The sequence below is a fragment of the Pelophylax lessonae genome (genome assembly GCF_965119305.1).
Source record: "Pelophylax lessonae genome assembly, chromosome: 10".
Classification (NCBI taxonomy): Eukaryota; Metazoa; Chordata; class Amphibia; order Anura; family Ranidae; genus Pelophylax; species Pelophylax lessonae.
In genome coordinates, this window is record NC_138777.1 from 213,799,387 (window position 1) to 213,815,712 (window position 16,326).

At 43.0% G+C, this 16,326-nt stretch overlaps 1 protein-coding gene across 1 annotated transcript in view; it reads right to left on the reverse strand.

Annotated features, from left to right (window-relative positions):
* The window catches only part of LSM14A (LSM14A mRNA processing body assembly factor), a 28,714-nt gene extending 20,128 nt beyond the window's left edge, over positions 1-8,586 (reverse strand). The window contains exons 1-2 of the mRNA XM_082269594.1: positions 8,335-8,586; positions 204-367 (exon numbers count right to left, since the gene is read on the reverse strand). Of these exons, the coding sequence (XP_082125720.1) occupies positions 204-367; positions 8,335-8,455 (285 nt within the window). The 5' untranslated portion in view covers positions 8,456-8,586. The remainder of the gene's footprint in view (positions 1-203; positions 368-8,334) is intronic.
* Positions 8,587-16,326: the final 7,740 nt, after the last annotated feature.

Genomic DNA, 16,326 nt, shown 5'->3' on the forward strand with positions numbered 1-16,326 from the left:
TATATATAAAATTTGGTGGTATCTGGGTTGATGATTGATGACTCAAGGCCAATGTTTACTCTCTAAACATGCCTTCCTGTAATAACTCACACAGCGCCCTCACTGAAAACATGCTGCAGTTTCCTTCTACACCAGGCACAAAACCAAACCGCTATTTGGCAACATGACAAGCAGCCAGCAAAGGACAGATAAGATGTAGATACCTGGACTATGGCCGGGTCCTGAGGCAAGGAGCACTGAGGCTTTGGAGGTTCGCAAACCGTCAGGTCTTTGATATCGCTCCCCCGGAATATGATGTATTCAAACACTTCATCTCGAGGAGCTACAGGCCGCTCCGTTGGCCGATCCTCAGTTCCAAAGGAACGAACTGGAACAAAAAAAAGGGAAAGAAAACCATTTGTGAGAAGAAAAAGAAACACATGAGCAGCTGTTTACTAACAAAGCCATGTGATCACCACCCCATAGCTGATCAGGAACCATGCTGACTGACTCACGATCAATAGAGGCTGGAAGACATCAATTAAGCCATCTAGGTTCAATCTACATTCTATTTAAACTCCAAACAGCTGAACACACAAATGATTATATATTTACTATATAGTAACTGTTTTACCCAAAGGATTCGCATTTGTCCTTCAAGGCCTAATATTTACACAGCCCGGTCTGACAGGACAGGAGGGCTGATTTTTTTTATGCTGCATTTCAGTAAACGGTAATTCTCTCCCCCAGACTGACTGGACAGTGAAAGGAGAAGTAGCAGACTGATGAGCTTATCACTATCACTCTGCTCACTCCTATCAGCATAATACATGTGCTGCAGCACAACCGTTTGGCTGTTTTTGCTGCTTATCGCTCTCCCAATCTGAGCTCTGTTGTTCAAGGCCTGCAAGAGGCCGATTACAGATCATATTCAGGTAATTACACTGCCTTGATTTAAAAAAATATATTAATACATACATCAATATTCACCTTTTATATCTGCCTGGAATTCAGATTTTAGTCCCAGTTCACACTATTGCGGTATGGGAAAACCACACACAAGTCGCACAGCATTCATGTTCAAATCACATGCGATTCTTTGTAGTGCAATTTAAGCCATTCATTTTGCATGGTGCAAATCGCTCTGCACCAAAGGGGCAGGCACTTTTTTGAAATGGAATCAGATCGGGAGGGTGTCCACACCCATGCGATCCAATTTCGCCAATCGCACCACTGCATTTTGAGGACTTTTTTTGGGGTGTTGTTGACACAGGCAGCGGTGCGAATGAATGAAGTGCAATTGGGATGTGAAACAAACAGGAATCACTGCGAATCCTGAACTGCATCAGTGTGAACTGTCACTAAAGCTGAACTCTGGGTAAACTGATGGTTTTTGTCCAGGCAGAACAGATGATACAACCTCCTCGCTCCTCCAGGCTTTCTCCCTAAGTGAAGACTAGTCCCCCCAGGTTGCCTCTCTTTGCTGCTCCCACAGTTGCAAGCACTCTGGTGTCATGTACATTGCAAGACCAGCAGTCCTGCATTGCAGACACCAAGAGCTCATCATTAACCCAGACTCTTAGAGAAGAGAGAATTGCGTTTGTAAGACTGCTACGCAAATACGGTGTGACAAAGTATTGGAATGATCTCCATTTTATTTTCTAGGGTCTCTGCCAAAAATAAAAATATATTTATTATGTTTGGGGGTTCCAAGTAATTTTCTACCAAAATATATTATTGATTTTAACTTGTAAACAAGTGTCAGAAATAGGCCTGGTCCTTAAGAGCCCATTCGCACTGAAGCGGCACGACTCTGTACAACTTCGGGGGCGACTTGTGAAGTCCCGTGCACCGCGACTTCGGCGCGACTTGCACGGACTTCATATAATGAATGTCTATGCAAGTCACTCTGAGGTCGCCCCGAAGTAGTACAGGACCCTTTTTCTAAGTCGGAGCGACTTGTGTCGCTCCTATTAGAACGGGTCCTGTAGCAGTCAATGGACTGCGACTTGTCAGGCTGACAAGTCGCCTGACAAGTCGCGGTAGTGTGAATGGAGCCTTAGCGATTAAGATGGTTTCCTTTGAGACACAGCCACATTTATGCTTTTTTTTCAGCCACTGTATTTGGAAAGGGTCAGGGACTTTTTTCAAAAGGAAAACGTCTTTTTTTGGTTCAATAGACTTAAATGGAGAAGCTGCAGAAAAGCATGTAGTGTATTTTTGCCGCAATTTGCATTTTTTTAATCTGCCCAACAAAAATAGGCGGAAAAAAAAAAATGCAAAACACAAATCGCGTGTGCAAAAACGCAAAGTGCACAGCAAAAAGCACTGCAGAAACGGATCAAAAGCAAAGTGCGTGTGAACCTAGCCTTATGCGCACCATGCACGTATCGATTTTCGGACGAGAATATTCATGCGAAAAATCTTATTCTTTCATTCAGCAAATGTACAGTCGTTTGAAAATTTCACTTGGTTTTAAACATTCAGTTTTAAAATGAATGTAATTTCTGAACGACAACCACATACACTGTCTAAAAATTCCTTTGACCAAGAAGTTTTCTATTTTTCCCATCAGTGGTCAAAAACAAATGTCAATTTGACCCCACTAACGATTCGAAAATTGAACAAACGCTCTTAAAAATTAAAACCTATTTGAAGGAAGAAACGTTTTTTTGTATGGCCAGCATAAGTGACAGCAGACTCAGGGTTCATATGACCACAGAGGTGACCGTGCCTCTTCTGGGTTCTTGCAGCTGGCCCCCCCCCCCCCGATGACACCACCAGATCCTTCCCCCCCTCCAGTCAGTGTATGGAAGCCATTGTCTCGTCATATCTGGCAAAGATATCCCAAGAGACTGCTGGAGCCAATTTGTGTTAGCAGCCTGGTCTCCTGATGCTTCTCTAGTAGCCAGTGAAGCACCCACTTAGATCAGTGCGACTTCAAGCAGAGCACCACTTGTCTGCCTTGCAACCCCCCCCCCCCGCCACATCTGACACCTTTTGGGGGGAGTGGGTACCTGGTTTTAACAGGTACCCGCTTCGATGTCTGGCTCAGTTCGCTGAGACAAACTGAACCAGAGGTTGCCCCGCTCCCACATTTTGCACCTTTTGAGGGAAGCGGGTACCTGCTTCAGTTTGCTGCGGAAACTGAACCAGAAAGCTGACCGCCCCCCCCTCCTCCCTCCCCTGCAGCCTACTGGGACACTTCACAGGTCCAAGACTGTAGCCCATTCACAAAGCCCATGCGCAATAGGAAAGCTTCACTGTCAGTTTAGTCAAGATGGTGGCGCCAGCACCAAAAAGCCGGTCAAAGAATCCTCGCCACTGGATGCCCTAATATATTAAAAGTCAGCAGATACAGTATTTCTAGCTGCTGACATTTTTTTTTGGAGAGCCTGGAGCTCCTCTTTAATGTTTCAGCGAATTTGAAAAAGGTGCTTGCACTACTTTGATGTGACTTTGGTCCAGAGAACGTAACCTCAGATCAAAGCCACACTGGAAAATTGTGCAACTTTGGAGACGCGCTAATATGAATGAAAATTGCACTTTTTTTATTTATTCAATTTACTATCTTTTTAAATTTTATATAATCAATGAATAGCAGGTGCAATGTCAGACTACTTCAGACGGTCCCTCCAGCTTTCTGACCGTACCTCTACATGGACTTTCAGTTAGAAAGCTGGAGGAAAACTCAACAGGCTATAAGTGCAGAAATTTCCGGGACGGAGAGGACTGATTCACTGCACGAGGTCGGCCCAGGGGACGTTTCCCAGTGGCGGGCACGGGAGTGTCGGGGAACCGGGGCCGCCTCGTCTGCTCCAGGTGCCTCCCAATCAGAATTGATCTGCTCCATCCCAGAAGCACTGCACAGAGAAGAGGGAGAATAGTGAGGGGTGGTGTCCTGCATTAGTTCATTGTCCCTTTTTTTTTTTTCTAAAGATGGATTAACCTTTTAAAACGATATTAGGGCATTTGAATTTTTCCTCTAAACGCCTTTTACTCCTGGCAGGAAAAAGCATAAAAAAGGTGCTATAGCCGCGTATTGCACATGCGTTTAGGCGCATCAAGTGCTTTAGCTTTTAAGGATTCCATTGCCCAGAATATTAATTGCTTAGGCGTATCAAGGTTTTTTTTTTTCTTTTTCTGCCTAAAAGCTCTTCTCCTAAATGCCCCGATTTATTTTTTTTAAAGACCAGGGCTCGACAAACCCCAGGCGCCAGGTCGCTATGGCGACAAGAAGTTTCGTCCTGGCACCTGCGGTGTCGCCCAAATGCTCCCTCTACACCTTGTGCGCGTTCTATTCCCCCGCTATGTATTCTGGGCTCTCCTTGTCCATCTGTGGGCCCTGACCGGCATAGTGCTTGCCACTGACTAGAGGGAGGGAGGAGAGCGCACACAAATCTGCTCTCCTACCCTTCTAGTCATTGATCCGAAAGGGACGGGACTTCCGGGTCCCTGTTGACAGTTTCCCCAGCAAGAATATAATGTAGTGCAAATGTAGAAAAAAAAAAAATAAAAAAAAAAAAGTAAAAAATTTGATTTTAAAATTGTGAAAAATAAATTTACACCCGAGCATATAAATCTCCCCCCCCCCCCATACACACGTAGAAACGTAAACACATGCATCAGGACGCCTACGCCTGAAAACATTGATTGCGATACACGTTACATCACCGCGCATGCCAGAATAAGAGCAATAATTCTAGCACCAGACACCCTTCGTAACCCTAAACTGATGACCTAATAGGGGCTTTTAAAGCATCACCTATTGAAAATATAGGGTACTTAAGTTTGTTGCCGTTTGACGGGCGCAAACAAATTTAAGGTTTGACAAGTTGGGCATCTATTTACTCGGTACAAACCTTGTCTTTTATATTTTATCAAAAAAATTGCGGTTTTTTTGTGCCCCATAAAAATTGGATTTTTGACTTACAGTAAAATCCATTTCTCCAATGTTCATTGACGGACACAGCTCCTGATTCGTCTCAACCATTGGGTAGTACTGCCCCCCACAGAAGGAGTAGGAAAGTAGGCAGGAAAAAGCTTGACTACGCCTATGGGACCCACTCAGCTATAGGCACTCAGTTTTGTTACAAGCAGTGTCAGAATTACAACTCCACAGAGGTGTGGGTACAGTATCCGTCAACGAACGCGCCCCGGGGGATCAGGGTCGAAGTCCTACCCCTTCGGGGGGTGGACTAAAGCACACCCTTAAGTGTGCTTTTTAGTGTGTGCTCACATGCTCGTTTTTTGTTCACTTGCGGGTTTTTCGTTGTAGGTTTTTGCACCACTGCGGACTTAAAAAACCCGTCAAGGAATATCAGAGAAATAGAAAATGGAATTTTTGACTTGCCATAAAATCTCTTTCGTTCATTGAAAGACAGTTCCTGATTCTTAACCATTGGTACGTTCCAAAGCAGTGTTAAACATGGGGGGGGGGTATGGGAGAAAAAAAATCCTGAAGGCTAACCATAGCCAATCCGGTAACAGTAACAGAGCTCTACTTTAAACAACCAGAGCTTACCTGAAAAACAACACACCCTCAAAGAGGATCAGGTCCTCTAAACAGCAGCCAGCAAAACCTTGCAGCCAAAAGAAGCATCCTCAGATGCCAACCCATCCACTTTATAAAAACTTTGTATAAGTGTGCACCAAGAACCAGGTGGCCGCCTTGCAACTCTGCGTCACTGACGATGGAAAGCCCAGGAGGCACTAGGCACCATAATAGAGTGCACCTTGACAGGGAAAGGAGGAATCTCACCCTTGATGGAATAGGCCTGAACCACCGTCTTGACTCATCTGGAAATGGTCGCAGAGGAAGCGGACAACCCTTTGTGGGGTCCAACCGTGAGCACAATAGAGAGTCTGACTTCCTAAAGTCTTTGTAGCTGCCAGGTACACCCTAATTGCCCGGACTACATCCAAGGCATGCAAGGCAATTTTCGGCCTTGGACACAGGGAAGGTAACACAATGTCTTCAGTTAAATGAAAGTCAGAGACCACCTTAGTAAGAAATGATGGACAGGGGCGAAGCACCACCTTATCCTTGTGAATCACCATAAGGTGAACGACAGGATAACGCCGCCAGTTCCGACACCCTGCGCACAGATGTGAAAGCCACCCAAAAAAGGCCACCGTCTGAGACAGCGAAAGCAGGAAAAGGGAGACTTCTGTAGAGCTGAAAGCAGCAAATTAAGATCCCAGGGCGGCAACGGACCCTGCACTGAAGGAATGAAACGTCAGACACCCTGAAGAAAGGTACACACCAGGGAGTGTGTGGCCAAAGGTCCTTGGAGAAAAAAAAAAGCCAAAGCTGATACCTGGCACCCGATGGTATCCAAGGCCAATTACTGTTTAACCCCCCATTGAAGGTTAAGATCCCCTCCAACGAGAAGGAGCGAGGATGAACCCCAAGAGACACACACCATGCATTGTACATCTTCCTAGAACTAGATTTCCTAGCTTTCAACATCGTAGGAATCAACGACTCAGACAAATCTCTATCCTTCAGCACCTGGCATTCAACAGTCAAGCCGTCAAAGCCAGCGACTGTAAAGCAGGATGGAATATTGCTTCCTTGGTACAGCAGATCTTTCCTGACAGGAAATCCCCAAGAAGCATCGGCGACCAGCCATACCAGATCAGCGTACCAAGGCCAGTCTGGAGCCACCAGAATGACTGGAATCCTTTTTGCCTCGATCCTGCACAGGAGTCGTGGCAGGAGTTCGAGAGGACTGGAACAAGTCGGCAGCCCACCTTAGAATGCCGGGTACTTACCGAGCTACCAGGACACTTCTTGTGCCCCCTTGGCGATTGACATAGACCACGGCCTTGTCCGAAAGAATTCGTAACAGTCACCCCTGAAGACAAATTGTCCAATAAGCCAGACAAGTCTGATTGCTCAGAGCTCCAGTAGATTAATCGGCAGTCTGGACTCTGCCAGAGTCCAGAGAACATCTGTGCTGAGGACATCTCCCCACCCGGACAGGCTGGCATCCGTAGCGACAACCGTCCAGTACAGGGGGAGAAGGATTTTCCCTGACGAAGCACCGGAAAACGAAGCCACCACTAGAGACCGTGGATCCTTCTTCCATTTCACCAGAATCTCTTTTTGCAGAGATCTTGTGTAGAGCTGTGCAAACAGACCACCTCGAAGGTGGACACCATCAGGCCCAGCACCCGCATGCAAGCCCGGAGGGATGACCGTCTGCTTAACAACAGAAGCTAGATTGTCTCCTGCAATGTCTGGAGTTCTTCCAGAGGAAGAAACACTGCGGCTGAGGCCGAGTCCAGAGTCAGACTCAGACAGTCCAGTTTTTTTGAGGACAGAGCCAAAAGCAGACTTCTGAAGGTTCAGGATCCAACCGAATTCCCGCAGAGTGATCTCCAGATGTCCATCAGAGCAGTCGCAGAAGATCGCCCAGGTACCCCAGTACCCCGCTGACTCAAACAATGCCAGCACCGAGGCTAACCCTTTTTTTGAAGGTCTGAGGAGCAGAGGCAAGACCAAAAGGTCAACGCCACAAACCGATACTTCTCCTCGCCCGCGGCAAAACGGAAGTGCTGGTGACCGGCACATATTAGAATGTGCTGTTAGGCATCCTTAATGTCGATAGAAACCCCTCGCCAGCGCTTCACCCCTCCGGGGGGGAAGGGGCAGGAGCGCGCCAACGCTTCACCCCTCCAGAGGGGGAAGGGGCAGGCGCGCGCCAACACTTCACCCCCTCTGGAGGGGGGAAGGGTCGCGCCAGCGCTTCACCCCTCCGGGGGGGGGGGGGGGGAAGGCAGGCGTGCGCCAAGGCTTCACCCCTCCGGGGGGACAGGGCAGGCGCATGCCAACGCTTCACCCCCTCCAGAGGGGAAAGGGGCAGGCGCGTGCCAACGCTTCACCCCCTCCAGAGGGGAAAGGGGCAGGCGCGCGCCAACGCTTCACCCCCTCCAGGGGGGGGGGGGGAGAAGGGTTGGCTTCACCCCTCCAGGGGGAAGGGGGCAGGCACGCGCCAATGCTTCACCCCTCCGGGGGGAGGGTCAGGCGCGCGCCAACACTTCACCCTCTTCTACCCATGCACCTACCCCACACATGCCCCCTAGTCAGTGTCAGCCATGGCCTCTGTCCCAGGTCCCCCCCTGTATGCACAATGAAAGGCCCTGTGTGGACAGTGTCCTCCTTCACAGGCACCTCTATTGCCCAGGAGGACTCCAGCTGAGGAGAACTACAAACCCCAGCACACCCCTCGTCTGGGACATCACACAGGCCTGCAGGACTCCCATTTAAGGCTGTGAAAGGCTCCAGCCGACCGAGCGACCCAGGCAGGCAGCTCTCTCCCCCTCTGAGGGTCCAGGCCCCCTCCGTACCTTTGGCCAGGGCCACAGTAGAGTTCTCAGTGTCGATGGTGTATAGGATCCCCTCATATCGGATCTCAGCCTTGGAGATGAGGCTGATCTTACTGCCGATGTACGGCGTCCCCCCGCTCATGGTGTCTCCCTGGCCGGATGGACGCGGATTGAAGATCAGCCCTGGATGAGAAGTTCTCTTCCTTCTTCTCAGCTTTGCTGGACGCGGGCCTAATCTAACATGGCCGCCAAAGCCTTCATCTTCCTGCGCGGGGCACGACGGGAAACCGCGGCTGCTGCGCTGTCTTCTCGCGAGAGCTGGGCCTGCAATGGATGGCAAAGCGTCGTCAACTTGCTGCCAACCACACGGCGCGTCGGGGGGCGGAGAAGTGTCGCCATGACAACAGGCCCGTCAGCGCTGAGGGGGAATGGTCGGAGGACGGTGTGTACACCCAGGGGGAGGGGGTCATGGCGGTGTATAAGGAGTGAGGGGACTGTCCCTTTATATATAAAGCTATCTGAGAATGTGATTAAAGAGAACTTGTCAGTGGATGGGAGATGTAGACAGTGGGCGATATCAGTCATTACAATGTCAATAAATTACCAAAACTGGCCCAAACTGCGGTATAATGGTTCAGCATTGGACTACATTCAGGGGACATTACCTAAACTTGTCCAGCAATGAAGTAAATGACCAGAAGTGAAGTAAAATTGTCTAATACTGGCAAAAATGATAAATACTGCGATAAAATTGTCCAATAATTGGTAAATAGTCAGAATTGAGGTACATTTGTCCAGCACTGGGGTAAATAACCAGAACTGAGGTACAAACGTCCAGCCAGAGGCGTAACTAGAACCTTCAGGGCCCCGATGCAAGAAACCATGAAGGGCCCCTCAGACCCCTGGCCGGGGCCCTTCCCTTCAAGCCCGGGGCTCTTCCCACTAATCCTGGGGCTCTTTACTCTCATTGCATGGCCTTTTATTATGGTCCCGCATCAGGATCCTTTCACAAGTTCTGCAGTGGGCCCCCTTCCTGCAATCTTGGGGCCTCCCCACACTGGTGAAATGCCAGGGCCCAGTCGCAAGTGTGACCTTTGAGATCCTAGAAGTTCACCCACTGGTTTGCTACCGGGCCCCCTGGAGCATGATGCCCGGTAGCGATTGCAACCCCTGTAGTTACGCCCCTGCGTCCAGCCATGAGGTAAATGACCAGGCTGGAGGGAAAAGTGACCGGCAATGCATTGTCAATCCATCAGATACATTATCAGAACTGAGATAAAGTTGTGGTTCAAACAGGTACATAATCAGAATTGAGGTAAAAATGTCTTTAAATTGGGTAAATAATCAGAATTGAGGTAAAATAGTGAATAAATCGGGGAAAATAATCAGAATTAAAGTAAAATTGTGAAGAAATTGGGTAAAAAATCAGAATTGAGGTAAAATTGTCCATAAATTGGGTAAATAATCAGAATTACAGTAAAATTGTGAATAAATCGGGTAAATAATCAGAATTAAAGTAAAATAGTGAATAAATTAGGTAAATAATCAGAATTGAGGTAAAATTGTCCTTAAATTGGGTAAATAATCAGAATTGAGGTAAAATTGTGAATAAATCGGGGAAAATAATCAGAATTAAAGTAAAATTGTGAAGAAATTGGGCAAATAATCAGAATTGAGGTAAAATTGTCCTTAAATTGGGTAAATAATCAGAATTAAAGTAAAATTGTGAATAAATTGGGTAAATAATCAGAATTAAAGTAAAATAGTGAATAAATTAGGTAAATAATCAGAATTGAGGTAAAATTGTGAATAAATCGGGTAAATAATCAGAATTGAGGTAAAATTGTCCTTAAATTGGGTAAATAATCAGAATTGAGGTAAAATTGTCCTTAAATTGGGTAAATAATAGGAATTAAAGTAAAAATGTGAATAAATCAGGTAAATAATCAGAATTGAGGTAAAATTGTCCTTAATTGGGTAAATAATCAGAATTAAAGTAAAATTGTGAATAAATCGGGTAAATAATCAGAATTAAAGTAAAATTGTCCTTAAATTGGGTAAATAATCAGAATTGAGGTAAAATAGTGAATAAATCGGGCAAATATTCAGGATTAAAGTAAAATTGTGAAGAAATTGGGTAAATAATCAGAATTAAAGTAAAATTGTGAATAAATTGGGTAAATAATCAGAATTGAGGTAAAATAGTGAATAAATCGGGTAAATAATCAGAATTAAAGTAAAATTGTGAAGAAATTGGGTAAATAATCAGAATTGAAGAAAAATTGTCTTTAAATTGGGTAAATATATAGTATTGAGTATACATTTGTACACCAAGAGAGCAAATAACAAAAATGGAGGAAAAAGTAACCAGTAACTAGTTAAATAGCCAGAACATTGTCAATCGATTGGGTAAATAACCAGAATGAGGGAAAAAAATGACCAACAGTGGGTTGAAAAAACAGAATTGAGGTAAGATTGTCCAGGAGTGGAGCAAATATCAGTTGTCCAGCAACAGGTTAAATAACCAGAACTGAGGTAAAATCGACAATCGGATAATAAGAGAAGTGGTCAAAATTTTCCAGAATTGAAGTAAAATTGACCAGCAGTGGGATAAATAGTTAGAATTTAGGTACATTTCTTCAGCTCTTGGGTACATTACCAGTTTTGAGGAGAAAGTGGTCAACAATGTGGTAAATTACTAAAACTGAGGTAAAATTGACAATCGGATAATAAGAGAAGTGGTCAAAATTTTCCAGAATTGAGGTAAAATTGACCAGCAGTGGGATAAATAGTCAGAATTTAGTTAGAATTTAAGTACATTTCTTCAGCACGGGGTACATTACCAGTATTAAGGTGAATGTGGCCAACAATGTGGTAAATAACTAGAACTGAGGTAAAATTGCCCAACACTGGGTTAAATAACATGAACTGAAGGGAAATTGTCTAGAAACAGGGTAAATAAATAATGAATGGAGAAATAAAAAAGTGCACTGCAATGCATTAAATAGCCAAAACAGAGGAAAAATTGTCAATCAATTCGGATTGTTAACCATACTAAGGGAGAATTGTCAATAAATCAGGTAAATAATCAGAACTGAGGTCAAATTGTCTATAAGTAAATAACTAGAAGTGAGATAAACTTGGTCACCAATGGAGTAAATAACATGAATGGATATAAATGTAACCAGAAATCGGTTAAATAGCCAGAAGAGAGGTAAAATGTTCCAGTGATGGAGTAAATAACACGAACTGAGGTAAAATTGTCACTCCATTAGGTAAATAACCAAAATGAAGGAAAAAATGACCAGCAAGGGGTTAGATACCCAGAATTGAGGTAGGATTGTTCAGTAGTAGACTAAATAACCAGTATTGAGGTAAACTTGTCAACCATTAGCATAATGAGAAGAGGTTTAAACTTGTCAAGAAGTGGAGCAAATTTCCTGAATTGAGGTGAAATTGACCAGTAATGGGGTAAATAGTCAGAACGTAGGTACATTTTTGCAGCACTGGAGTAAATTACCAGTACTGAGGAAAAAGTGGCCAGTAAATAACCAGAAATTAGGTAAAATTGTGCAACAATGAGGTAAATGACCAGACTTGGGGGAAAAGTGACCACCAATACGTTAAATAGCCAGAACTGAGGAGAAACTGTCAATCCATCAGATAAATAAACAGAATTGAGGTAAAATTGTCCACCAATGCAGCAAATAACATGAATGAAGGAAAAGGTGACCAACAATAAGTTAAATAGTCAGAACAGAGGTAAAATTGTCTAGTAATGTGGTAAATAACATGAACTGAGGTAAAATTGTCTAGTAATGGGGTAAATAACATGAACTGAGGTAAAATTGTCTAGTAATGGGGTAAATAACATGAACTGAGGTAAAATTGTCTAGTAATGTGGTAAATAACATGAACTGAGGTAAAATTGTCTAGTAATGGGGTAAATAACATGAACTGAGGTAAAATTGTCTAGTAATGGGGTAAATAACATGAACTCAGGTAAAATTGTCTAGTAATGGGGTAAATAACATGAACTGAGGTAAAATTGTCTAGTAATGGGGTAAATAACATGAACTGAGGTAAAATTGTCAATCAATTGGGAAAATAACCAGAATGAAGGAAAGCAAATGACCAGCAATAGGTTAGATAACTAGAATTGAGGTAGAATTGTCCAACAGTGGACTAAATAACCAGTATTGAGGTAAAATTGTCCAGCAACAGTTTAAATAACCAGAACTGAGGTAAAATTGTCAACCAATCGGATAATCAGAAGTGGTGTAATAATGTCCAGCAGTGGAGTAAATTTCCTGAATTGAGGTAAAATTGACCAGCAGTGGGGTAAATAGAAAGAATGTAGGTCAATTTCTTTAGCACTGGGCTAAATTACCAGTATTCAGTCAAATTGACCAGTAAATAACCAGAACTGAGGTAAAATTGCAAAGCACTGGGGTAAATATTATGAATTGAAGTGAAATTGTCCAGCAGCAGGGTAAATGATTAGAATGGAAAAAAAAATAACCATTAATTCATTAAACAGCCAGAACCAAGGGAAAATTATCATTCAATTGGATAAATAACCACAACTGAGGTAAATTTGTCAAAATATTGAGTAAATAATCAGAACTGAGGTAAAATTGTCTATAAATGGGGTAAATAACAAGAACAGAAGAAGACATGACTAGCAATGTTTAAGTTAAGAAGGTAAGAAGGCTAAAGATCAGAACTGGAGTAAAATTGTCTAGGAATAAGGTAAATAGCCAGAATCAAAGTACAATTGTCCAACTTTGGAGTAAATAACCAGAACTGAGTTAAAATAGTCTATTATTGGGGTAAATAACCAGAACTTTGAGGAAATTGACCAGTAATGGGGTAAATGCCCAGAACTGAGGTAAATGTGTCCAAAACTGGGGTAAATATCATGAACCGAGGTAAAATTGTCCTGTAGATGACCAAATGGAGGGAAAAGTGACCATCAATGGGTTAAATAGCCAGAACTGAGGTAAGATTGTCAATCAATCAGTCACGTAAATAATCAAAATTGAAGAAAAAGTGGCTAGTAATTGGGTAAATAACCAGTTTTGCTGAAAAAGCGACCAGCAATGGGGCAAATAACCAGAACTGATGTAAATGTGTCCAACACTGGGGTAAATACCTGAATTGAGGTAAAACTGGCAACCAATCGGATAAATTATCAGAACTGAAGTAACATTTTCCAGTAGTGGGGTAAATACCCAGAATTGAGTCAGAATTGTCTATAAATGGGGTAAATTACCAGAACTGAGGTAAAATTGTCAATCAGTTGGGTAAATAATAAAAATAGAAGAAGAAGTGACTTCAGGTGGATTTGATTGTCAGAATTGTCAGTCAGTTGCATACATTATTATAAATGAGGTACAATTGTCCAGCAGTACTGTAAAAAAACAAAATTGATTTAATATTTTCTAAAAATTGGGTGAAAAACAGAACTGAAGTAAAATTGACCAGCAATGGGGTAAATAACCAGAATGGATGAAGAAGTGACCAGAGGTGGTAAAATAGTGAGGACTGGGGTAAAAGTGTCGATAAATGAGGCAAATAGCCAGAGTTGAAGTAAAATTGCCCAGCACTGGAGTATATAACATTAACCAAGGCAAAATTGCCCAGCAATAGGGTAAATACCCATAATGGAGAAAAAAAGTGACCAGCAATAGGTTAAATAGCCAGAATTGAGGTAACATTGTTTAGCAGTGGAATAAATAAATCAATGGGATAAAAAGTCAGAATTTGGGTAAATTTGTCCAACACTTGGGTAAATAACATGAACTGGAGAACATTTTCCAGCAATGGGGGAAATACCCAAAATGGTGGAAAAAATGACCAGCTATGCATTCATTAGCAATCTATACTGAAGTAAAATTGCCAATTAATTGGGTAAGTACCCAGCACTGAATTAAATTATCCAGAAATCTGGATAAATGACAAGAACTGATAAAAAATTGTCCAATAATTGTGTAAATAACCAGAAATTAGGTAAATTTCTCGATCAATGAGGTATACAAAAGAAACGGAGGTAAATTTGTCCAACAAATGGGTAAATACCCAGAGTTGAAGTAAAATTATCCAGCATTGGGGTAAAACTGAGGTGAAAGTGTCTAGCACTTGGGTAAATAACCCACAGCTGAAGTAAAGTTTTTAAAAAAATGGGTTCAATTGCCCAGAAATGTGTTAAAATTACCCATCACTCGGGGAAATGGTCCATGGTCGAACTAAAAATTGTCAAGTAATAGTGTAAATTGCCAAGAACAGAGGGAAATTAAGGTAATTTATCTAAAAATAGGGTAAAATTGTCCATTAGAATTGGGGAGAAAAATTATTAACTGGAGTAAATTCCCCATATCTGATGTAAAATGGCCCAGCACTGGAGAAAATTGCCCTAAATTGGGGAAAGCTATCCATCATTGGGGGTGAATTACATTAAACTGGGGTGAAAGTTTGGCCACACGTTATTTTGGCTTCCAGGTCACTACAGGTGTGTTGCTCAGTTGGGGGATGGGAGTTATGTTTACATTGTATGGGAGTTATAAAAATCTGATGCTGATTTTTTTTGATCTTTTCATAAATTTAGACCCTGGCACTGACTTCTCTTTAAAGTGGACCTGTCACCGTATTTTCAGTTTCATGTCAAATGCAGCATGTCAAGTAATGTGTCAGTGCACTACTTCCATATTACCTCTCACAGAGATCACAGTACTCCCCCCTGACAATACCTTTATCTGCTTTTCTCTCCAGAAGGACGACGCCATCTTTGTTGAGGCATCAGCCAAGATCACCATCTACTTCCTGGGCTGAGATGGCGGCTCAGAAATGATCTAGTCATGTAAATCCTGGTTCTGTTTTACAATTGTCTGACACAGTCAGCCCCTGCTGCACCCACTCACCTTACTACAAAGCTACAATATGCAGTCTGATCACTGGGGGAGAGGAGACTGATGGCTGATGGCATCATCTCAGCCTAGACGTAGTCATTGACTAAGACTCAAGGATGGCTATTTGGTGATAAAAGGTGGAACAGTAATTAGATGTAGCCTCTTTAAGATTATCCTCCCTGCCTGGACTGACTGGCACTGCCCTATTCGTATTAGCAGCACAGGTTATACAAATTGCAACAGGCTTCCAGAATGCTCAGAGAGACAACTCGTCAATGTAAGAGTAGCCGTGGATTTTTTCTGTTGTCGAACTTCATCGGCTGGTGCCAGCTCCGCGTAAGCTTCCCTACAGAGGAGCCCTAGAACTTTCCCCAAACTGATGAGGTAAGATTTGTAACATTAATCAAACAAAATAGCACTAATTGTGGGACTTTAAAAGGTAACTCCACTTTCATGGGGAAAAAAAATCAGCAAATAAAGAAAAAACAATATAGCGTATACAATTGTGACACAAATCATATTGTAATTGAATGTTATTAAAAATGACCTTTCCTTTTTAATCTGCAGCTGTTGTAATTTTCTGAAAATGCAATATGGCCGCTTGGAGGTGTTCTGTACACAGAATGTATACTGACCACACCCCCAGAAACATAATTTCCTGCTTGTGTGATTGGCTCACCAATTTTCCCAGAAGTCTGCCTAAGATATAAGTCAGATTTCTGGCATCCCCTGCAACAAAAATGTCATTTTTGGTGAGATACTCCCAATTGGAACACGTCTAAAGGGATGCAGGCCCAGCAGATTTCCTCATTAGTGCTCTGCAGCTGCCACAGCTGATTGATAATTATGAAACTACTCCCATTTGACAAACTTAGCACAGAGGAACAAACAATGATTTCTTCAGGATAACAAAAGGTAGGAATCTGCAACAAAGTTTGTTAAACTCCTTGCAATGTACAGAGATCACCCAGAGGGGAATGTTTTTTTTTTCTCAACAAAAGTGGAGTTACGCTTTAAATGAGGGAGGCCACTGTAAAAATGCATAAAGTAAATAAAGTTTTAGATTTATTTAAAAATCATATTATAAACATTCCATAATTATGGA